Source organism: Bison bison, unplaced genomic scaffold (assembly GCF_000754665.1).
Source record: "Bison bison bison isolate TAMUID 2011002044 unplaced genomic scaffold, Bison_UMD1.0 scf7180017864389, whole genome shotgun sequence".
In the NCBI taxonomy this organism is placed as follows: domain Eukaryota; kingdom Metazoa; phylum Chordata; class Mammalia; order Artiodactyla; family Bovidae; genus Bison; species Bison bison.
Genome location: NW_011494961.1, coordinates 8,726,996 through 8,750,469, shown reverse-complemented (window position 1 = coordinate 8,750,469; position 23,474 = coordinate 8,726,996). Strand labels below are relative to the sequence as shown.

General features: G+C 41.6%; 2 protein-coding genes across 13 annotated transcripts in view; both read left to right on the top strand.

The window, feature by feature from the left end:
- The window catches only part of SGMS2 (sphingomyelin synthase 2), a 98,849-nt gene extending 86,011 nt beyond the window's left edge, over positions 1-12,838 (top strand). For all 12 annotated transcript variants that reach the window (XM_010858563.1, XM_010858574.1, XM_010858575.1 and 9 more), the window contains 3 exons: positions 532-685; positions 6,044-6,210; positions 8,118-12,838. In XM_010858563.1, coding sequence (XP_010856865.1) covers positions 532-685; positions 6,044-6,210; positions 8,118-8,321 — 525 coding nt within the window. In that variant the 3' untranslated portion in view covers positions 8,322-12,838. The remainder of the gene's footprint in view (positions 1-531; positions 686-6,043; positions 6,211-8,117) is intronic.
- Positions 12,839-23,190: 10,352 nt separating this feature from the next.
- LOC105002105 (cytochrome P450 2U1) overlaps positions 23,191-23,474 on the top strand; it is a 21,012-nt gene continuing 20,728 nt past the window's right edge. The window contains exon 1 of the mRNA XM_010858586.1: positions 23,191-23,473. Within this exon, the coding sequence (XP_010856888.1) occupies positions 23,381-23,473 (93 nt within the window). The 5' untranslated portion in view covers positions 23,191-23,380. The remainder of the gene's footprint in view (position 23,474) is intronic.

Here is a 23,474-nt window from a genome sequence, read left to right as displayed (position 1 = left end):
GCTAATCCATCATTTTCAAACCTATTTAAATTATTTAACAAATTGCAGCTCTTTTAAACTGCAGATGTTTGGATCAGACATTAATACAACTATATGCACTCCCTAAGCTGCCCACTGGACACAAGGTAGGAATACTCTGTAGAGTATTAGTAATGTGGAGGGCAGCCGAATCAAATATTAACTATTCGAAACCCCGACTTCCCCTGCAAAGAGGAAAGAGAGGAGCTTTGATCTTTTCAGAGCATAACTGTGGTGAAGTCATTGGTTATTAATATTTTTAAAAGCTTTGCCCAAGGACACACCACCACCAAGACGTATTATTAGTAACATACTGAATAATTTAAAACGTGTCACTAAAACTGGCCAATGCAATGAATAAAACCCAGTTTGAGGAGCTTCCCCCTTGGACTCTTTTTGACTTAAAAAGGAAAAAAATCACAACTGATGACCTTTGTAAATGTCACATAAATTAGGCTAACACTTGATTTATCAGCTTGTGAATTTTCTTCCTGATCTTCTTGTGTCATTCAGCTCAACGGAGACTCTCAGGCCAAAGTACAGCGGATTCTACGGCTGATCTCTGGCGGTGGATTGTCCATAACGGGATCGCACATCTTGTGTGGGGACTTCCTCTTCAGCGGCCACACAGTTGTGCTGACGCTTACTTATTTGTTCATCAAAGAATGTAAGTGATAATTCATTCCTGCTTTGTTGACTGTTGCAGTGACTGGAATCCCTAGGCCCTGAAACTGAGGAGCGCTTATTCTGTTGAAATTGAGAGCCATGGAAAGAGAGGTGTGTGTGTGTATATTAAAAATCATTTAAACCAGTCATGAACACTGAAGGGTTAAGTCTTAGCCCCGGCTTCTTGCTAACATTCAGCATGCCTCCAAAATGTCTCCCTCCTTGGTTAGTACTTCTTAAGGTGTGTGCATGCTAAGTCCCTTGAGTTGTGTCCGACTTTGCAACCCTATGGACTGTAGCTCGCCAGACTCCTCTGTCTCTGGGATTTTCCAGGCAAGAATACTGGAGTGGCTTGCCATTTCCTACTCCAGGGGCTCTTCCTAACCTAGGGATCAAACCAGAGTCTCTTATAGTCTCTTGTTTTGGCAGGTGGATTCTTTACCACTAGTGCTACCAAGGTATGAAAGGCTATTTTAATGTTGGAATTAAGAGGAATCATTGTTAAGTTTATTGCAAAAAGAATCAGTGTGCTCCAGAGCCAAATGGGAAGGACTTTTGAGTGAAATTTCCATTTTACGGATTCATTTCATTATCCCCAATGCTTTGGTTAATGTGGACATGAGAATGTGAAATATCTTTCCATATTTATATACTTAATTCTCATTATACAAAATTCTTGTATATTCCAATAACTTCATGGGGAGGGGGCCTAGAATAATATCTTGTTCTTTGGAAAGAGGGGTGGGGACTGTATTTGATTTTAGCTGCCAGCACATCCCCTTGTAGATTTCTGAGGCTTTGTGTAGTTGGGCCCATTATCTCAAAATTCTTTTCAAGTAGTGATGCTTCTTCCTCCATTTTTACCAGCTGGTCAGTATTACCCTTCATCTTCAATTGCAAGATACCCCATCCCCATGCCAGTGTTCTTTTGGAGTCTTGTCTCAATTCTGTTCACTTGCAAAGCATATCATAAGGGTCTTTGGGCAGAAAGCAGGGGAAGGAGACCTCCCTTCTGTCCCCTTTGCTCAGTTCTCTCCCTTCTTCTTTTAACCGTCATCAATCCAAACAGGTTAGACCCATCAAGGTTTATCTTCCAGTGGAGCAGAGGTGAATTCTTGCCCGTAGATTGCCTGGGATATATAGGTTTTAATTCTGCTTTGAGGGCATTATGCCAAAGAGATGAGAGTCTCTGTAGTAGATGAAGTCTTTTTGTTTTTTGATGGCGATTGTATATCTTCTGAATTGTTTTCTTTCTAAATGCTACATACAAGCCTTGAGTAGGGTGAACAGTCTATTAAGTGTTGGGCCTTTGTCACACTGTCTGCCGTGAAGGCAGAGGGCCTTCGGCACCTTTCCTGTCTTCTTTATGTTCTTACACTGTTGGGGAAGTGGCAGAAGACAGGAACCTAGCTCTGTCTGGGCACCAGTATCTCCTTCAACTCCAGTCTTCTGAAATTTCTAATACCTGGTTGTTGGTTCTGGGTGGCAGGCAGAGCGATTTATGTTGTGTGTGGGTCTCATTCTAACTTCTGCTCTGGAAAGGTCCCATCTCTGTGTAAGGTCAGTCACTTTCCAGTTTAGAGGTTCATTTGGGTGGTACAATCTTCCCTCTAATCTGTACATCATAAAAGCTTATAGAAGATGAGGATGATGGCAGGGAGATGTTACAAGTTAAGAGTGAATCTACTGTGGGTGGAAAACAAGATAATGAAGAGAAAATACCCCAGGAAACTGAGGGTCAGTTTGATAACTGAAGACGAGGTGACATTACCAATGACAACGAGTAGACAGAGTAGTTCCTCTGTGCTGGGCACTATTCTAAGCCCTTGGTGCAGATTGGCTTATTTAATCCCTGCAGCCACCCAGGAGGGAAGCGCTGTTTTCCCCCAAAATGTTCAGAGGAAATTTAAGCATAAGGAAAGTGAGTGAATTAGCCACAGTCCACAGTTAGTAATTGAGGCTGACTTTAGCAGTTCCACTATCAGTTTTGTGGCTCTGTTTAGAATTTTTGGAAACCCAAGTCATCTGATCTGGTGGAATTGCTAAGAAATGGACAGAGGAGCCTGGTAGGCTGCAGTCCATGGGGTTGCTAGGAGTCGGACACGACTGAGCAACTTCGCTTTCACTTTTCACTTTCACGAATTGGAGAAGGAAATGGCAACCCACTCCAGTATTCTTTCCTGGAGAATCCCAGGGACGGGGGAGCCTGGTGCGCTGCCGTCTATGGGGTCGCTGGGAGTCGGACACGACTGAAGCGACTTAGCAGCAGTAGCAGCAGCAGCCTGGATGTTGGCTTATTGTTGTTCTTTTACCTCAGCGCAATAGGGCAACTTCATAATTATTTCTCTACTTTAATAAAGGCAAGTGCAGTACGTAGACACGTTTCCTTCCAAAGGTATGGTTTGGGCTTGAGATCTTTAAACTTGTGTAAGTTTGCATATAGCAAGGAAAGAATTACATTCTGCTTTCTCTAAGCTTTGGTGAGAAAGAAAAGGGCAAATCTGTAACACTGGATACGAACCCAACTTTAGGATCCGCTCTGTATGTAAGCCACGTATCCCATGTTTAGGTCCGCTTCCTATGCAATTAGGGGAAACAGTCAGCTTCTAAATTATACCATGTATTGTTGTTATGAGTAAGCAGTGTATCCAGTGGTTTCTTTGAAGATTCTGCTGCTAGGGTTAGACGCATCATTTGTATATTTTTGCTTTCCCGACTTTTGATCGTTTGGGACACTCCTTGTTTGACATTCTGTTGTCATGAGTGGATTATCATCAGAACCTAGGTTCCTTCCTTATAAAGTTAGCCTGGAGAAATCCACGTAGCTCTTAGTACCAAATGTCTTACTAGTTGAGAAAACCTTTTCTTTCTTTTTCTTTTTCACCTTGCTACTACACAGAGTCCGTTGTCTCTGGTAGTCATTGACAAGCAGGGATGGGATCCCACACAGAGAGTGGAGTTCATTAAGAATTGTCATCATCTCTCAGCTCAAGGTTATCCCTGGCGATAGAATGAGAGAGCAGAGAGGATTACCATTTTACCATTTCTGTTTCAAAATAGTTTGTATTAAATCTTTTATTTGGGTCCACCAGTGTTCTCAATTAATGAGCAGTGGTCCCAGTGTAGTAGCCAGAAGGGAATATATTTTTATGGGAGAGCAGTGCTAGGGTGTCTAGATATTCCCAAAGCCTGATTTTCAATTCTGTGAGTAGTAAATTGGTCATTCGGGCCACCTCCTTACTCCCCACCTACTTCAGCTTTGCTTCTTGTGTGTAAGTGTTAATCGCTCAGTCGTGTCCGACTCTTTGCAACCCCATGGACTGTAGCCCACCAGGCACCTCTGTCCATGGGATTTTGCAGGCAAGAATACTGGAATGGGTTGCCATTTCCTCTTCCAAGCGATCTTCCTGACCCAGGGACGGAACCAGGGTCTCCTGCATTGGCAGGCAGATTCTTTACCGTCTAAGCCACCAGGGAAGCCCCTCTTGTGGATAAACCAACACAAAGTAGTTCTGGTTTGCTCAAGCATTTTGAACTTTTAAGGTAAATAGCAGGTGACCCGTGAGGATGGGAAGGAAGCAAGGTTGGTGTGAGATTTCAGGGAAGGGTAAGGGCTGTGGTGCTGGAGAATGCATATTTAGTGAAAGCTCCAGATTTCTGCATGTTACTTCAGTTTTTAACATTCAGAGCCTAACAGAACAGTTATGGGGACTGGATCTGACCCCCCACATTACGGAAGTAAGGCTTCTCCCGGCTATAAAATTCTCAGATTCCATGAGCTATTGGCTGGAACCTAGTGGCAGGATGAAGCAAGTAAGAATTGATGAGTTGTACATTCAGAAGTAGGAAATCAGACTTTCAAATACAAATACAGGTTTATCATCTTACTGTTCCACATTGGACCTAAAGAGCAGTAGCTATTTTATTTTTTATTTGAACCATGCCTGATTTGATGTGTCATGTAAAGTTCTAGAAATGAATCTTTTTGCTGTTCAACCATTCTTCCACACTTGAAAGTAAATATCACTATAAAAATAATCACAGTTAAATATGAAATAAATTTCAGTATTATTATCTTTGTGAGCTTTAAAATAGAAAAAAAACAGTTATTCAAGAGAAAGAAGACTTATTAGAAATGAGTGCTGGTTCCATTTATACCTGTGTCATTACCGCCTGTGTGGGAAGGTTGGGGGTGCAGGATCATGTTTAACCTGTGAAGGGCCTTGCTGCTGCTGCTAAGTCACTTCAGTCGTGTCTGACTCTGTGTGACCCCATAGACGGCAGCCCACCAGGCTCCCCCATCCCTGGGATTCTCCAGGCAAGAACACTGGAGTGGGTTGCCATTTCCTTCTCCAATGCATGAAAGTGAAAAGTGAAAGTGAAGTCGCTCAGTCGTGTCTGACTCTTAGCGACCCCATGGACTGTAGCCTTCCAGGCTCCTCCATCCATGGGATTTTCCAGGCAAGAGTACTGGAGTGGGGTGCCATTGTCTTCTCCGGTGATGGGCGTTAGTTCTCTCTTAAAGCTGATCAGTGTCATGAACTTAGTGGCCTCACTAGGTAAGGTCAAACCCGTAAGTGAGTTAGCAAGAATCCTAAGCTTTTACTTTGCTGCTGTTGTTCAGTCACTAAGTCATGTCTGACACTTTTGCAACCCCATGGACTGTAACCCACCAGGCTCCTCTGTCCATGAGATTTCCCAGGCAAGAATGCTGGAGTAGGTTTCCATTTTCTTCTCCAGGAGCCACATCTTCTTCATTGCAGGTGGATTCTTTACCACTGAGCCACCTGGGAAGCCCAAGCTTTATATAGGGACTGTCCTGTAGTTGCTATTGGCAGTAACAGTATGAAATTGCTACGAATCAAAATATTGCTAGGCACAAATGCCATTTTTCTCTCCCTGCAGAAATGAAAATAAGTTTATATGTAAGAATGAAAATCACTCTTGCTTTGTCATCCCTTGTTTTCATAGACAATACCTTTTTCTTTTGACTTCTACCCTTTTTCTTTCCAGTGGGGTCCCTACAGGAGCCAGTGTGAGCCAATGCCAACCTAATGTGAAATAATTCTGTTCTCTTCCTTATTATTAACCTGCGTGAGCAAAACCTAGAGCAGTGTTAGCAGCCTGAGCAGGGAAATGACTATTAGACCTGCTACCAGCAGCCTCCCCTGCCCCCCTGCCCCTCAACCTGAGCAAATCCTGGGCGGTTCACAGTGACTCATAATTTTGGGTTATCCATTTTCTCCGCCAGTGACTTCTTGGCCTTAGAAAGACTTCTCGCAGGTCTTTAGGGTAGACTGTCGTCATTCAGTTCATCTCGGGGAATGCTTCTTAACTCTGCCACTTTTCTGCTGTCCAGATTCGCCTCGCCACTTCTGGTGGTATCACTTAATCTGCTGGCTGCTGAGCGCTGCCGGAATCATCTGCATTCTGGTAGCACATGAACACTATACCGTCGATGTGATCGTTGCCTATTACATCACAACTCGGCTCTTCTGGTGGTACCATTCCATGGCCAACGAAAAGGTAAGAGCCTTGAAATTATCCTTGGATAAGTTCTTTAAAGGCAGGGGACCCCCTTTTCACACAGCGGGGATTTCATGTAGCTTAATGGGAATAACTGGAGAAGAAAATGGCAATCCACTCCAGCACTCTTGCCTGGAAAATCCCATGGACGGAGAAGCCTGATAGGCTACAGTCTATGGGGTCGCAAAGAGTCAGACACGACTGAGCGACTTCACTTACGTATGTACTTAATGGGAATAGCTGCTGTTGCCACCTAAATGGGTGGCTGAGGCCAGGTGACTTATAGGGATGACTGCCTCTTGAAGAATGCCACAAATATAAATGACAGTTAAGGGTGAAATGCTGTGTAATTGTAAAGCACAGTGTTTTACTCATCAGGTAACGTATAGGAGAATTAAAATTGAGTTAAAATTTAGGAGCCTTCTCTGTAGAGGCTTTGTTGTGCAGCTAGGTGAGACAGTGCTTGCACTCGGAGAACTTATTTTAAGGAAGACACCAGCTCTTTTAAAGTCAGGCAAAAATGAGTAACTAATGAATAACTGGACTTTGTACATCTTTCAGTGGTACTATGCTCTCTGACTTCCCTTCTTATCCTTCCTTCCTTATTTCTGCTGCCTCTTGTTCCCATATGACTCTCTTTTTCTTCTCCCATTCATTCTCAAAGAGGTGGCTCAGATGTCATCTCTTCTGAGAAGCATTGCCTATCTCCTGCTCTCTGCCTCTAGTCTCAAGACAGAATGATCCCTTCACCGTGTCTTCCTAGCCTCAGTGTATGTCCTTGGTGTTAACAGAGTTAGTCTGCGTGCCATGACTTACTTATCTGGGGATGTGAGAAAAAAAGTGAAAGTGTTAGTCACTCACTTGTGTCTGACTCTGCGATTCTATGGACTATAGCCTGCCAGGCTTCTCTGTCCATGGGATTTTCCAGGCAAGAATACTGGAGTGGGTTGTCATTCCCTTCTCCAGGGAATCTTCCCAACCCAGGGATTGAACCTGGGTCTCCTGCTTTGCAGGCAGACTCCTTACTGTTTTAGCCTCCAGCGAAGCCCACTTATCTTGGGATAGTCTGATTATTGTCCGATACCATATTTTCCATATTGTCTGATGCTTACAGTGTTATGAGAATTTGTGAACAATGAAATATGCTATTCCCTATGGATCTAACTCCAGTTCTCGTTAGTGTTGTGCCCACTAATAAATGCCCTTTCTATGGATTACTTCATTTGTCCTTGTGGCTCTGTTTCCTACTTACATCTTCCTTCTTCCGGTCCCATCTAGATACCTACTAACGCCACTGAACCGGAATCTTCATCTTTCCCCTTAAAGTCTGTCAGCCTTATGAGCTCTCCTTTCACTCTTCCGTCTTCCTTGAGCCATAGATCTGACCACTCACACATCCTGAAAATTTTTCCTCCTGGAGATCTCTCACATCCATTCCTGAGTCTCCATTTCTTCCTGGAATCACAGGCAGATTTGCCTGAGCCACAAAGAGGGGAGGGTGGAGCCAGAGTCTTGTCAGAGTTGATGCATGCGTGCTAAGTCGCTGCAGTTTTGTCCAACTCTTTGCGACCCCATGGACTGTAGCCTGGCAGGCTCCTCTGTCCATGGGGGTTCTCCAGGCAAGAATACTGGAGCAGCTTGCCATGCCCTTCTCCAGGGGATCTTCCCAACCTAGGGATTGAACCTGTGTTTCTTATGTCTCCTTCATTGGCAGGCGGGTTCTTTATCACTAGCGCCCCCGGAAAGCCCTATCAGAGTTGGGGAAAGGAGCAACGACTGTTGGCTTGTGATCCAGATTCTGCTGGTTTCCCTGTTCAGTTAATGCAAATGACAGTTTAATTAAGAAGCAAAGTAGGGTGCAAATCGTGAAAAATATGTCTTGTTTTCCTGTTCTTTACCTTTTACAGAACTTGAAGGTGTCTTCACAGACTAATTTCTTGTCTCGAGCGTGGTGGTTCCCCATCTTTTATTTTTTTGAGAAAAACGTACAAGGCTCGATCCCTTGCTGCTTCTCCTGGCCTCTGTCCTGGCCTCCTGGCTGCTTCAAATCATCTTGCAAGAAGTACTCACGGGTTCAGAAGATTGGCGAAGATAATGAGAAATCTACCTGAGGAGCAGAGCAGAGGCATCGGCTCTTACACCAAAAGAGTTATCGCTGTAACCAAAGGTATAGTTTTGATTTTTATTTTAGGAAAACTGATCACTAAAGGAAGAAGCGGACCAAGTTTTGTGCAAGTGATTAGAAAGATGAACGAAGTATTACCCTTTGACTGGTTTTTTTTTTTTTAATTCATCCTGAGAAAGTTAAAATTCTCCTTCGGCTCTTCATTCATTGGTGACAAGCCCTCCAACGGGGATTTTACTAATGAGCTTGTTAAAGAGGTGCCAAAGAACATGCTACTCCTTCCTTATTCTTTCTCCAGGAAAGCTCTCTACTTCAGAATTTTTTCAGGATTTTTTTTTTTTTCCTCCAAGGTCAAAAGAATTTGTTAAAATTTTAAATAAATAAAGATATCTGGATATAGACAGCTACTGTGTAAATAAAATCTCCAAATGTTGAGAGTGGTTTTTAGCGTTCGGCTTCGCAGCCGTGGGTTGTGAGTGACCTTTGGGTGAACCTTGCTTCTGCCCTACCTCAGGGGAGGTCAGGGTCAGGTCTGGGAATATGTGCTGCTGCTACCAGCCAATGTACTATGTGTCACTTTCACTTTATTTTTTTTTTAACTGATAATTTTATAACTTAAAAAGTGAACTAAGTCAATAGAGAAGTATTTGAGACACCCCACAGATTTCACATGTGTGTAAATATTTCGAGATCCCTATGACAGGTTTAGAGGAGACATGGTGCTGTATATGCGAATGAGGGGGGCTTCTGTTCTCCACCTGGTAAATTCACACCTGTACCCCCCAAGGCAGCCAACAGTGTAGCACAGGCTGAACATACATGCGTGTGTAAACTGACACTCCTGCCCTGTGGGGAACAAGCCTGTGTTTTTCTGCCAGGTCACACACACCCTGGCTGAGATCTGTCATGGAGCTGTGAATTGGAACTCAGAAATCCAATTGGTCACATGTCACTGAAAACCATTTCTTCCTAGTTCCACTGTGCTTTGTGGAAAAACCAAGATGGGGTCCAAAAGTTGATCTCATCCTTGCCTTTTAGCAAGAGACTCGTTTCTTATGTACTGGTCCTAAGGACACATACCACAGTTGAGCAATTTTACTTTGACCCTGAAATGATGCCACGGTGCTGCACTGTAATCTGTGGTTGGAATGGGTGTGTTAGGTGGTGACGGCTCCTCAGTAAAGTGGGTAGCTGTTTCTCAAGTTCTTTCAGGTGATGTTAAAAAAAAAAAAAAAGATGGATTTTTAAAAAATCCGGCCAGATTTAGTGCATTGTTTAATGCTGTTGAATCTTTTGGATAATTCTTGGCTTGATTTCTTTAAACATCTAGTAATCATAGAAAAAAATTTAAGGTTACAAAATCATCAACAGTAGTCAGAGAGGGGAGAAGTCAGTATGGGTAGCAGGAGGCAGTTACATTTATATTGATGGTGAAGAACTCTCCCCACTTAGAATGGAAAACACCCCTAAGTTTGTCATTGTCGATGAGTCGGCCTGACTCGGTACACAAAATTGAACTTTACCTTGTCTAAGAGAAGCACAAAACAATTCTGTTCAGAAGGGTCATCATCCTTTGGTGCTAAAATTCTGTGCATGTTTTCTGTATGATTCTTTCTGTAAAAGAGAAACACTAAAGGTTGAATCAGAAGGCAGAAAGACTAACTTACTTATTTAAAACACGAATTGAAACCCTATACATCCTTGGCAGGTTTTGAAATGCAAGAAGTCTTTCCAGTATTTATTAGTAAGTCAATAAGAACCATATGTACAGCTTACGTGGTGTATTTAGCTATAATTCTACATAATTTTCACTTATTTTCATTTGTTAAACATTGACGCTTGCGATAAGACAATGTATTCTACTTGAAAATACTGATTTTAAATTTCTCCTGTCTAATTGTGAGGAAAAGTGTCTGACACAGAAGCTTGAGTTTTGTTCTCCTAACACTGATATATTCCTTGAGCCTTGAATTCAAATAAAACAACTTGATATACCTTAGAGCCTCATTCAGCTATATCTGGCATAACCCACTCTTTTTCAAATTAAGTAAGGAAAGGTGTTTAAGCTTTAAAAATCATGGTGTATTGATTATTGGACAACCTTGAAAACAGTATAAACTTTGCATTTTAATCAAGTAATCCAGTTTTTGTTTTTTTAAATGCCATCACCTTTCGAAGAACTTTAAAAACGTCTATGACCCCATGTAAGGACACTGCTGCTCCCACGTATATGCCACTGCTCTTTAATAAATGCTGTGGAAGCATGTGGTATGACAGTAAGGGGAGAGGGGAATATTAGAGTTTCTAGATGGGAAAATAAGAGAAATAGCAAAACCCATTTACATTTAGGAAACCAAACTTGAGGTTCAACCCCATATGCCTCTTGGGGATATAAAACATAAACAACTATTAGTCTTACTGTGGTGATAATTTCACAATATGTACAAATAGATCATTACATTGTAAACCTAAAATTCATATGATGTTTTATGTCAATTATACCTCGATTGAAAAAAAACGTAATTATGAGCTTGCCTTTTGAAATAACATAAGATCTTATCTATTATCCTTGTTTTTGTAAGCCAGTGCTCCAGTTTGAAGCTTTTTCTGTGATGAAGTCCTTGGTGCAATATTTCTATAATATATAATTTCTACGAATGATGCCACATTTAAAAAAAAATCTTTCAAGTGAAAATGAGTTCCTTTCAGATTCTTTTTTTTTTTTTTTGAGTTCCTACATTCGCTCTGAAAATAAAGTCTTCTTACCCATTCAGTTCCACCCAAGGTAATTTGGAATTTGGTATTTAATTTCCTGGCATCTTGGGAAACGAGTTTTGCTATGGAAGGAAGGTGGTTGTGACTGAGCCGGTTGATGACAGTGCATAAGGTTCTTTGCTGTACAGCAGTGCCCTCTTGTGGAAATATGTTATATGACTTGGAACACAAACTAGACACAAGGGTATTTCCAAGGTTTTAAAGGTGTTTTAAAATTATTATTTTTACCACTAATCTGAAAGCATCATGCAAAAGTAATAATTTTTTTCAAAAGGAATTATTTTAAAGACATTTTAAACCTTTTCCAAAGGGAAAATGTGCTTAGGTCACAGGGGTTATAGTTCTAATATTTTATCCATCTGATCAAAGAAAATGTGCAGACCATTTTTACCTCTCACTATCACAATCATTAATGTCTCCCTTTATAACTTCCTATTCTTTGTTTACCTTGAAACACCAAGTTTGCCATCTTTCTCATGTGTGTGTGTGGTTTTTTTTTTTTACATGCTAGAATTCATGCAGTTACTTTTTTGAGAGTTAACATCTTGTCCCTTGAACATTTTGAATATTTCTCTTAAAATTCTTTTATATTGTTGACTTTGTTTTGCGCTGGAAAGCTGACTTCAAATGTTAGCTGGTCTTAACACCCTCACTCCTGTAGTGTAAGGAAGTGTGAGAAGGAATTTCTTAATAAATGAGTTTACATGTTTAAATCGGACATATTATAATTAATATGCTATATGTTGAAGGCTTTTCTATTTGTATGTATAGTCCTTTTTTAATGTCATTGTGTTGCAATAATTTAACTCCTTTGACTTACTTGCTAAAAATATTTCTTCTATTAAGAAGTGCTCTTGACTTCAATACCTAAACACTGAAAATCATGTCGAAAGGTACCCAAAGATAAGTTTTTATACAGATACACACCTTGTAAGTTCTGATTTATTTTATTACTCATTAAGATAACTATGTTGTGTTCTGAATGAATCATGAATAAGAATAGCTGTTTATTGTGGATTTATTTAAAACTGTCCTTTAAAAGAAAACGAAGAAGCTATAAGCTAATCTAATTGCCAAGTTGGAATTCATTATTTAGTTTACCTCCTATGCAATGATTAATGCTGCAAAATGTATGGTTATGTTTTGCTATATTCACAAAAGAAATATTACAAGGTTTGAGAGGTAGCTAATTGCATCTTTCGGAAATTTACTGTACTGTTTCAATGTGTTAAGTGCCTTGTTGTAAAGTAAAATTCTAAGTCTAGAATTCGTTATTTTCCTGACATATATTTTTCATTATGATATATACTGTATATTATTGTAATAGTTTTATTAAATGCTTATGTTTTAATTAAATATGTAAATTTCAGAAACTCTTTTCTCCTACCCACTGGTACCTTAATCATTGGTCTGTCGTACAGATTTGAATTCAGGTTCTTTTTTTCAAAAGAGGAAATTCTCTTAGTTTAGAAATATGTTTTCCATGCTTGTGCTTTTGTGTTTGTTGAAACATTTCAGGAGGAATTTGGGCGTGTTAACTATAGTTTGTACTTCAAAATGCCATTTTACATTTACATTTTAAGTGCCTAATTGTTAGTTAAAACTAATTTATTTTCTATTCTATAAAAGAATGTGTCTACTTGGTTTCTAATCTCTTTGGCTTTGCTTAAAAAAAAAAGCAAGAGCCTATACTTTGTATTTACCCAATAAACCACCATGACATCAACAGTCTTTTCAAAATTAGTATTATGGGTTTTCTTCAATTAAAACAGATTATTGCTTTCTTTAAATGTTTGTAAAAATTATTTAGTTTTAAGTAGTTATTAAAACCACAGGAGGATTATTTTCTTCAAGCACTATTTTTTAAATAAGCTGATAACATCATACTAATTAAACTGGGGTGTGTTATTTTCCTGCCCTTGGATTTAAGATGAGAAATAATTCACAACAGTGTAAGGTCATTCGTGGAAAGGTATAAAATCAGGTCCCTGCTCCATAATTCAGAGTCTCATTGTTCACAGAGTAAAAAATAACAAAATGATAAATCATTAATTCTTCAAGGAAAGCAGAGTCCTTTCTGTTGCTCAATTCTGAAAGAAATTATCATCCTCTTCTTTCACAAAGTGAGCCCCAAGGTAATGTCCTTAGCCAGACTTCAGTAGTCACTGCAACAGTGCTTTGCTATAAGTTGTTTTAGGCCCCCTGATAAAAGATGAAGGCATGACCTTCAAAGGACCTCAGTGGGATGAGGGGACAAGGGTAAGATAATATGGTTCAAAGATCAAATTGTTGGATAATTCAGGTTTCTTTGGATTATCTGGAAATGATAGAGTGAGTCTAAATCACAGTAGTCTTTTCGTCACCTCCACCCCAGTTTTGGATGAAAAACTTGTTCCATCCTTCTGTTTGAAATATTGGCTTGCTGATTTTGCTGGCCAGAGCCTCAAAGATTGCCTTTTTTATCAAGAATGCATGATACAAGGAACTAATGTGCTGTTTGACAAACCTTGACACCTAACTTTTCCTTTTCCTTAAAAAAATTTTTTTTTGTTTTGTTTTTGGCTGCACTGGATCTTCGTTGCTGCACGTGGCTTTCTCTGGTTGCAGAGAGCAGAGGCTACTCTCTAGTTTTGGCACCCAAGCCTCTGATTGCGGTGTGGCTTCTCCTCTTGCTCAGCACGAGCTCTAGAGTGAGGACTCAGTTGTGGCCCATGGGCCCAGTTGCCCCGGGGCATGTGGGATCTTCCTGGACCAGGGATCGAACCCATGTCCCCTGCATTGGCAGGAGGATTCTCAACCACTGGACCACCAGAGAAGTCCTGATATTTCATTTTCTTCTAATAAAATATATAAGACTATCAGAAGCATAGTACTAGATTACTCACCAAATAATGAGTAATAATGTGTGTTAGAATAGTGGATTATGCACTGCTGCTGCTACTGCTGCTAAGTCGCTTCAGTCGTGTCTGACTCTGTGCGATCCATTAGACGGCAGCCTACCAGGCTCCCCCGTCCCTGGGATTCTCCAGGCAAGAACACTGGAGTGGGATGCCATTTCCTTCTCCAATGCATGAAAGTGAAAAGTGAAAATGAAGTCTCTCAGTCGTGTCCAACTCTTCGCAACCCCATGGACTGCAGCCCACCAGGCTGCTCCGCCCATGGGATTTTCCAGGCAAGAGTGCTGGAGTGAGGTGCCATCACCTTCTCCAGGATTATGCACTACTGTGTGCCTAGAGCATATTTAATTTATATGTGGCAGATGTACAATGAGCCATCTCATTTTACAGTTTTTATGCTTGACATACATTCTTGAATCTTTACAAAATCCCACAAGGTAGACAAGGAAAGAGTTGGTGACCTCGTTTTGTGAGATGAAAGAGCTAAGAAGTGTTACAGCTGGAACCTGAATCTTGTTTTTTCTGGTTTTCTGCCTCCCTGTGATAATTACTATGGTTACCATCACTGTTCAGAGGTTTTGTTTTTGTAGTTGTTGTTGCTTGTTTTTGGAGAAGTTTATTCTCTTATCGACCAATTCGTTTGTTGAGAGGGAAACTGATCCTTGGAACAAGTTCTTTGTCCAATGCTGCTGACTTTTTCTTATAGTTGGGATTTACTACATTTCAGAGGGGGAGAAAAGTCAACTCTTCTCCTGCAAAATGGCCTTGAAAATAAATAAATCTCTGGGTTTGAGCTTACAAATTTGTTACAATAAAACAAAGTTATTACAAGTATCCCTTATAGGATGCTAAAGCTAAATCACTTCAGTTGTGTCCAACTCTGCGATCCCATGGACTATAGCCTACCAGGCTCCTCTGTCCATGGGATTCTCCAGGCAAGAATTTTGGAGTGTGTTGCCATTTCCTCCAATAGTACATAATTACTGTCATGCACTTTAGCCTTACACAGGTTGGGGTGGTGGTGGTTGGGGAGTGAATAAGGTTTTATCTCTAAATGTGACTCTCAGGGATTAGTCTCGAGGGGAAATCAAAAGGAGAAAGAGATACATTGACCTGCTTTCAAAGGACGGCAAAGCTCTGAGGAAATGGAACTGTGTCTTGGGACACGTCGTAGTCTGGGTTGATTCTGGGCTCCCCAAGGGACCAAAGTGAAGCCATAGGATTGTTTGGCCCTAGTGTGAACTGGTGAGTTCTCCGTACTAAAAATCTGTCCAACACATGTGCTTGCATCCGACCAAGTGTCTAGGCACACTTTGCCTCAGTTCTTGTTTCCAAGAAGTTCTCTTTCTCTACCTAAATTCCTTTAAGCTACCATGGATCAGGCACTGCAAGTTGGTGTCCTCTTGTTTAACACCAGGCGAGTCTCATTGTGCTCCTTTTACACTTGAAGGAACTCTGACTGAGAGAGAGAAACGGGGCACACAACTGCTGATGGGCACACAACTGTCCAAGCCCGTAATTTCCCCATTGCACCAGTGGGATGGAAGAATCACCCCACATGGGAGGAATGAAGGAGAAGAATGGCCTCTTGCAGAAATCTTTTGACAACCAAGTTTTGTGTTGTTGAGAGCAAAGTTGAGCAGTGCGTGACCTTGAGCTCTATAAGATGCTATGACCCACATTCTGCAAATGTCCTGTCTCCACGTTAACTCTAGTCCTTTCATCTCTGTGTTCTTTTCCTCTTTATAACCCCATGCCCTGTAACCGATGTGCAATGATAGCATCTTCCCTCTCCTTTCATCACACACCTGCCTCTGGCAGATGGCAGGAGCCCTGGGTCTGCAAGGAGACTCCCCCCAGAGCACACACCCCAGGGTCCCCAGGCACACAGTGCTTTGCAGGGAGGGAGCCATACTTTGTGAACATACTTTGTATTACATTTGGTCAATTTCCTAGTCCATGGTTTGAAGGGAATGTTTACATTTGACACCAGGGGAAAGACATTTCCCTGATGTCCTAGTCGTTTAAGCTGTTTTAACAAAATACCATAACCTGGGTAGCTTAAACAACAAACACTTCTGATTCTGGAGGTTGGGAAGTCGGAGGCCACAGTGCCAGCATGGTCAGTTTCTGGTGAGGCCCGTCTTCCCTGTTTCCTCTCACGTGGGACATGGCACATAGAGAGAGCTCTGATCTCTTTCTCTTCTTCTAAGGCCCCTCCTTTCATTACCCGTCTGACCTCTAAACCCAATAACCTCCCAAAGACCACACCTTTGAATACAGTCCTCTAGAGGTTTTATTTCAACGTGATGGATTTTTGTGTGTGTGTGTGGGGGGGGGGGGGACACAAACATGTAGTCCATAACATCTGGGTTTCAAATTTGTATAAAATCAGACATTTGATTTTACACAGATACATTTTTTAAAAGCAAAGTGCACTTTTTATCAGCTCTGAAGCTCTTTGGGCCCTGAGTCTCTTCTGATCTGGGAGCCTGTTGATGAATGCAAGGCACTTGCCCGCTGCTTCAATGAGCAGCCCCTCTGTCCTGGTCAGGCTGCTCTCCTCCTGGTCTGCTGTGCTGCAGCACCCAGTCCAGCCACGTGAGGTGCTTCCCCAGACTGTCACCTGCCTGCTGAAGAAGGCAGGGGACATGGTGGCCCTGTATTCTCTGGGTTTGAATCTCGCTTCTTCCAGTACTGGCTGAGGTGAAGACCTGAAACATGTTGCCTAACCTCTGCGCCTCGGTTTCTTTATCTGTGGGATGGAAATCATAACAGTCCCTGTCTCACAGAACTGTTGAAAGAAATAAAAGGGGTTGTTATAAGGGACACATTCAGTGTTAGCCAAATGCACTTAAATCTTCTGGGTACAGTAGTTCTAGCTCTGAGGTTATTTGTGTATATCCAGATCTTGCTTGTCCTAAAAGTTCAGCAGAAGTCTCATCTCCTGAAAGCTTTGCCTTACTTCTCTGAATCTGAATTCCTCCCTAAAAGATACATGCAAAAAAATTGTCAAAATGTGAGATACACCCACTGGTTTAAGATCTTAAAAGACAAGCCCTGTTAATATACCAAATTAAAGTTCCTTCAGAGAAAGAATTGTCTTAGTATTCGTCCCAGTGTCTAATTAAGTTCTTACCACAGCAAGTATTTGTTGAATGATATTTTTCTACCTCCTAACATCATGTTGCAGATTGGAGGTAATGTACAGTAAAGCAGTTGATACTGCCTGATTATATATGTCTATTATATATTGGGGCTTCCCTGGTGGCGCAGAGGGTAAAGCGTCTGCCTGCAATGTGGGAGACCTGGGTTGGATCCCGGGGTCAGGAATAATGCCTAATTAGAAAATAAACTTCATGGAATTTTAAAATTTTATTGGAAGTAGTTTTAGAATTTTTAAATTGCAAGAATTTAATAACTCTCTACTTAATACAAGATACAGATGTTTGTCATGCTGTACAAGCTTTTTGGATTTCAGTTGAGAACAATGTCAGGTGTTTGAGCTTATGTTCTAAAGTCCCCACATCACCTACCTTCCCCACATTTACCACACTAGATAAAAACAAGCCCCCCCCATATTTATTCCAGTATAATTTTAATAGAAGTTGGAAATAAACTAAGTATTTCTTAGCAGAGAACTGGACTACCATTGTGACGTACCTGTAGTCTTGGTTTCGTCTCTGCCCCTTTACAGGACAGTCAGAATGATTCTTTAAAACATCAGTGTTAAATAAGAAGAGCGGTGCCATTTATGGGCAGCAGGGGGAATCTGTGTAAGCGTATAAGTAACCTGAGAGGAAATGCTTCCCACTTCTAACAGAGATCCCCTCCCACTGGTAGAAGGACAAAGTGCATGAGTGTATGTGTGTATGTACTTTGTTCTATTGGTACTTTGGTCTTAGTACCAATTCTATTTATTGGTATTTATCTTACTGAAATAATCATAGGTATATATATCACATTATTGTTCATAATAGCAAAAAAATCGAAAATAGCTCATGTTGACAATAGGCTATGGGTCAGATCAATTTTGAAATATTCCTAAACAATGAACAAGATTTTTAAAAGTCCAGAAGTCAGCAGATAATGGCCTGCAGAATAAGTCCAGCTGGTTGCCTGTTTTCTCAATGAGGTTTTACTGAAATACGACCATGACCATTTATTTATTGCCTATGGCTACTTTCCGGCTCCCACAGCACAATTGTACGGTTGTGACAGAGGCCAAATTGTCAACAAAACCAAAAATATTTACTGTTTTGTCCTTTACAGGAAATGTTGCTGAATCCTTGGGCTAGAAGAGAGTAATTAAAAATAATTTGTGGGAGAACAACATAAAAAATGTTAATGACACATATACATATTTATTTATAAAAATTAAAAATATCATAGATATATGAATTAAAAGACTGGAAGGATACATACAGAAATATAATAAATTAACCCTAGGTGGAAAAAATAAAAAGGGTATTATTTTCTCCTTTACAGTTTCTTGCATTTTCAAATTTTCTACAAAACTATGTATTGCCATTTTAAAAATCAGAGTGAAACTATCAATTTTCAAATATCTTATTTGCTGTGAGTATGTTCTTGCCTAAAGGAAAGAGTAGGTAACCTTTGAAGTGAAAGTTGCTCAGCCGTGTCCAACTCTTTGCAACCCCATGGGGGCTGTATAGTCCGTGGAATTCTCCAGCCAGAACACTGGAGTGGGCAGCCGTTCCCTTCTCCAGGGGATTTTCCCAACCCAGGAATTGAACCTAGGTTTCCCACATTGCAGGTGGATTCCTTACCCACTCATGTCCCTCCTAAAACATGATTCTACATGAGACTTAGAAACGAGGCTTCATTATTAGCCAAAGCATGCTGACTGCCATCAGGAAGTAAAAACCCTATGCTTTATTGAGGCAAAGGGCTTTACTTGACCTTGGGAATGTACTTTATTTTTTTCAGATTTTATTAACTAAACATGTTATTAATCAAGGGCCAAGTTCAAGGTCCTGATAATCTACTTAAGAGGGCGAATCTTAGGGACCAGAGGCATTTTAGAGCCTTGGATTAAGCTCCCTCATTTTACAGTGAAGAAGTCGGAAAGGTTAACAACTTGTCCATGCAGCCCATTTAGATCTAGGCAGACTCCATGCTGAGTTCTGCAAATAAATGGAAATGAGGGAGAAGAAAGGAACAGGGATTCCAGCTTGCTTTGGCTTACATAAAAATCAAAGTCCACAGTCTGTAACCAAATGGCCAGGCTAATTAAAGTAAGGTTATGTTTATTTTGGTGATTGCAGCCATGAAATTAAAAGAAGCTTACTCCTTGGAGAAGGAAATAGCAACCCACTCCAGTACTCTTGCCTGGACAGAGGAGCCTTGTAGGCTACAGTCCATGGGGTCGCAAAGAGTCAGACATGACTGAGCAACTTGACTTCTCACTCACTCCTTGGAAGGAAAGTTATGACCAACCTAGATAGCATATTATAAAGCAGAGATATTACTTTGCTAACAAAGGTCCGTCTAGTCAAGGCTATGGTTTTTCCAGTGGTCACGTATGGATGTGAGAGTTTGACTGTGAAGAAAGCTGAGCACTGAAGAATTGATGCTTTTGAACTGTGGTGCTGGAGAATACTCTTGTGAGTCCCTTAGACTGCAAGGAGATCCAACCAGTCCATCCTAAAGGAGACCAGTCCTGGGTGTTCATTGGAAGGACTGATGCTAAGGCTGAAACTCCAATACTTTGGCCACCTCATGCAAAGAGTTGATTCATTAGAAAAGACCCTGATGTTGGGAGGGATTGGGGGCAGGAGGTGAAGGGGACGACAGAGGATGAGATGGCTGGATGGCATCACCGACTCCATGCACGTGAGTTTGGGTGAACTCTAGGAGTTGGTGATGGACAGGGAGGCCTGGCATGCTGCCATTCATGGGGTCACAAAGAGTCGGACATGACTGAGCGACTGAACTGAACTGAACTGATGTTTATCTTTTAAGAGGAATGTTACTATTTAACCACTTTCTTTCTTATCTCTATTTACATACTAAAGTACCGGTCACTCTTGTTATAACAATACATCCCATAACTGTTTATTGGGCATGCATTTCCCAATAGGTAGATAAGTCTTCTTACTTCACCTGTGTCTTTTCTTTCCAAGATACTGGAGTTCTTTTTTTTTTTTTTTTTTAGTTTGTTTTACTGAGACAAAATTTACCTTCCGTGAAATGCACAGTTCAGTTTTGACAAATGTGTAGGCCCATGGTAACCAACACTCCAATCAAGACCTACAACATTTCCACCTCACCCCCTGGAAAAGTGTTTCATGTCCCTTTCTCAGTCAGTCCTGCCCTCTGCCCTGGTTTATACCACCACGAGTTAGGTGTGCCTTTCTAGAACTTGTTATAAATGAGTTCTTTCAGTATGTAGACTTTTATGCCTGGCTCTTTCACTCAGAATAGTGGTTTTTTAGAATCATCATGCTGTGGGGTGTATCATAACTTATACCTTTTTACTGATAAGTAGTAGTCTGTTTGGGGCTTCTCTGGTGGCTCAGATGGTAAAGCATCCACCTGCAATGCAGGAGACCCAGGTTTGATCTCTGGGCCAGGAAGATCCCTTGGAGAAGCAAATGGCTACCCAGTCCAGTATTCTTGCCCGGAGAATCCCATGGACAGAGGAGCCTGGTGGGCTACAGTCCATGGGGTTGCAGAGTCGGACACAACGGAGCAACCAAGTACCCAGTCTATTTTACAAAGAGGTGGAATCCCCATCCTCTTCTGTTGAAGGACCTCTGAACCAGTTTGGGCAGTAAACAAAAATATATGTTCTGCTCCTACTTTAAAAAGTTTTGAGAATTGGATTTTGTTACTATTGAGATTCTGCCTTCTACCAATACTTTTCAGGGTCCTCCCTCCCCTCATCTCCTCTCCAGGAAAATCATAATACATTCAACTAGAGAAGAATGATATGGGTAATATTAAAGATGGGCCAGTTTATTTATTCATCATACAAGTCTGAAAGGCTGAGTATAGAAAGCAAGTTAATATACTGGCCAGTCTCACAATCTAATTTTGGAAAAGGCAGGTGAAGTTGCAAGAGGTGAAAAAGGAAGGCAATACCACCAACCTGTAGAGTCAGGGCCCAGAGATAATTATTACCATTGCCGCTTGTACTCATTGAGCCTGAACTAAATGCTAGACATTGTGCTAATTACTTCATGTAATCCTTACACTTGATGTAGGCACATTGGTTAACCCAGTTTCCTGTAGGGCAAATGGACGCTCAGAGAACATGCATAGAAGTACCTATATACCATAAGTGGAAGTATGTATGAAGGAGTATATATGAAGCAAATCATAGGAACTTAAAGGAAATGAAGGATTTAATTTTTAAATGGCGAGTAGAGTTGTGCAACTAAATAATATAATTAGTATTTCAACTTTTCCTTTCATTACATTTTGCAAACTCTTCTTAAGCCGTAAGCTCTCTCTGTTCATGCTCACTGACTCTGGATGGGTATCCTGTGTAGCATTTACCTCCCAGGGAATTACAAGCCGGCTGGACAATTGTAGTTTTACAAATAGAGTAATTTAACACCTCTCTTTTAAAGATTTAACACCACTCTTGATAACAAAATAATAGTACTTAGACATTTTGGATATACTGTTACCAACAATTCTGGCTGAAATCCAGCAAGAAGGATTCCAGTGGGAAGGTGAGTAGTTTAAATGATCTTTGGGGATTCCATTTAAAAATGTTTCCCTTAATACTCCTCTCCTCTTCCTTTCCCTCTCTCCCCACCCCAAAGATCTTTTGGTATTCCTTTCCTTTACTGCTACTGATTATTATATTATTCCTCTATTTAAAATAGGATGGATGAAGTAGACAGTATTCCTTTTTCTGACAAGAAAGGCCTGAATATCATTTGGGAAAATTCATCCTTAAGAAGCACTGGATGAGCTATATGTTTCATGTTAAAATAATTTATCCATAGTATGTATTATGAACAAGGGCTCCCTTTCTGCATTAGTTTGCAAGGGCTGCCATAACAAATTGCTACAGACTTCCTCAATTTCTGGAGGCTAGAAATCTAAGAATCAAGGTGTTGGTAGGGTTGATCTCATTCTGAGTCCTTTCTCCCTGTCTTGTAGATGGCCATCTTCCTCCTGTGTTTTCACACGGTCTTCCCTCTGTGTCTGTTGCTGTCCTAATCTCTTCTTAAAAAGACACCAGTCATACTGGGTTAGGGCCCACTTACATGACCTCATTTTACTCTACCTCTTTAAAGGCCCTGTCTCCAAATACAGTCGCATTCTGAGGTACTCGGGCTTAGGACGTCAATATATGAATTTCAGGTGAACACAATTCAGCCCATAATACTTCCTAGCTGCATCACAGAAGAGACTTACTTAGGAAAACAATGTGAATGCAATTATATCCTGTGCGCTGTCAGAAAAAAGGGAGGAGCCATAATTATGGAAAATTAAAGACAGACTTGGAAAGCATTACACAATTCTTAATATGCCAACCTCAGCATTTGTGGTTTGGTATCATAGCTAGAACGATACTGTCACCCCTCATCGCACAACCTGCTTTTTATATTGTTAGCTAATTAAACCCTCCAAGCAAATTTCTGGATTAGGTCTCGTGCTTTACCTCGGCCACACGCTGAAACGCACGCTGAGCTTTCACTTTCCGCACAAAAGAGATATTACCACCGCCTGCCGCAAGTTCTACGCGCTTTATTCCATCACCCGCCCTCCCCCGCCCTCTCACGACTATTCCCCACCCATCCTTTCCAAAGCGTTGGTCACCTACATCTACAAATTCTACACATTGCATTTCCATCACCCTGCTGTTTCTGGGTGGAAGAAAGGGTCATTTCTTTCTCCGAATCCCGATTTAGATAAAGCAGCAATCCTGTCTTTTTGCTCCAGGAGACGGGGCGAGGACCTCTCTCCCAGCTCAGGGTAAAAGTGCTAATGTTTAGGCTGAGTCATAAGAGGGGCCTATTGACCTGGCACGGTTTAAGCACGCAACTGACAATGGACACAGGAAGTCCGATAACCAATCAGAGCGTAAATATGTGCGAGTATCTTTTTTTCAGGCGTAGGTCACTGCTAAGTCCGACCCAGCGGAGGGGCGCGAGCCCAGCCGGGTCCGCGGACCTCAACAGCGCGGTTGCAAGCGCGTCCCCGTTTCAGCTCGGGCGACGCTGATTGGAGGGACAGGCGGAGGCGGTGGGTGCAGCCAATCCGGAGTGGCATCCGCGTCTCCTCCCCGCCCCTGGGCGCCCAGGGAAGTTGGCCCTGGGGCCCGGCACCAGTGTCTGGGAGACTCTCGTGAGGTCTGCGGCAAGAGGCTGCGGACACCGGTGCACAGGCCATGGCCTCCCCCGGGCTTCCCCAGCCCCCCACCGAGGACGCGGCCTGGCCTCTGCGCCTCCTGCACGCGCCCCCGGGGCTGCTGCGGCTGGACC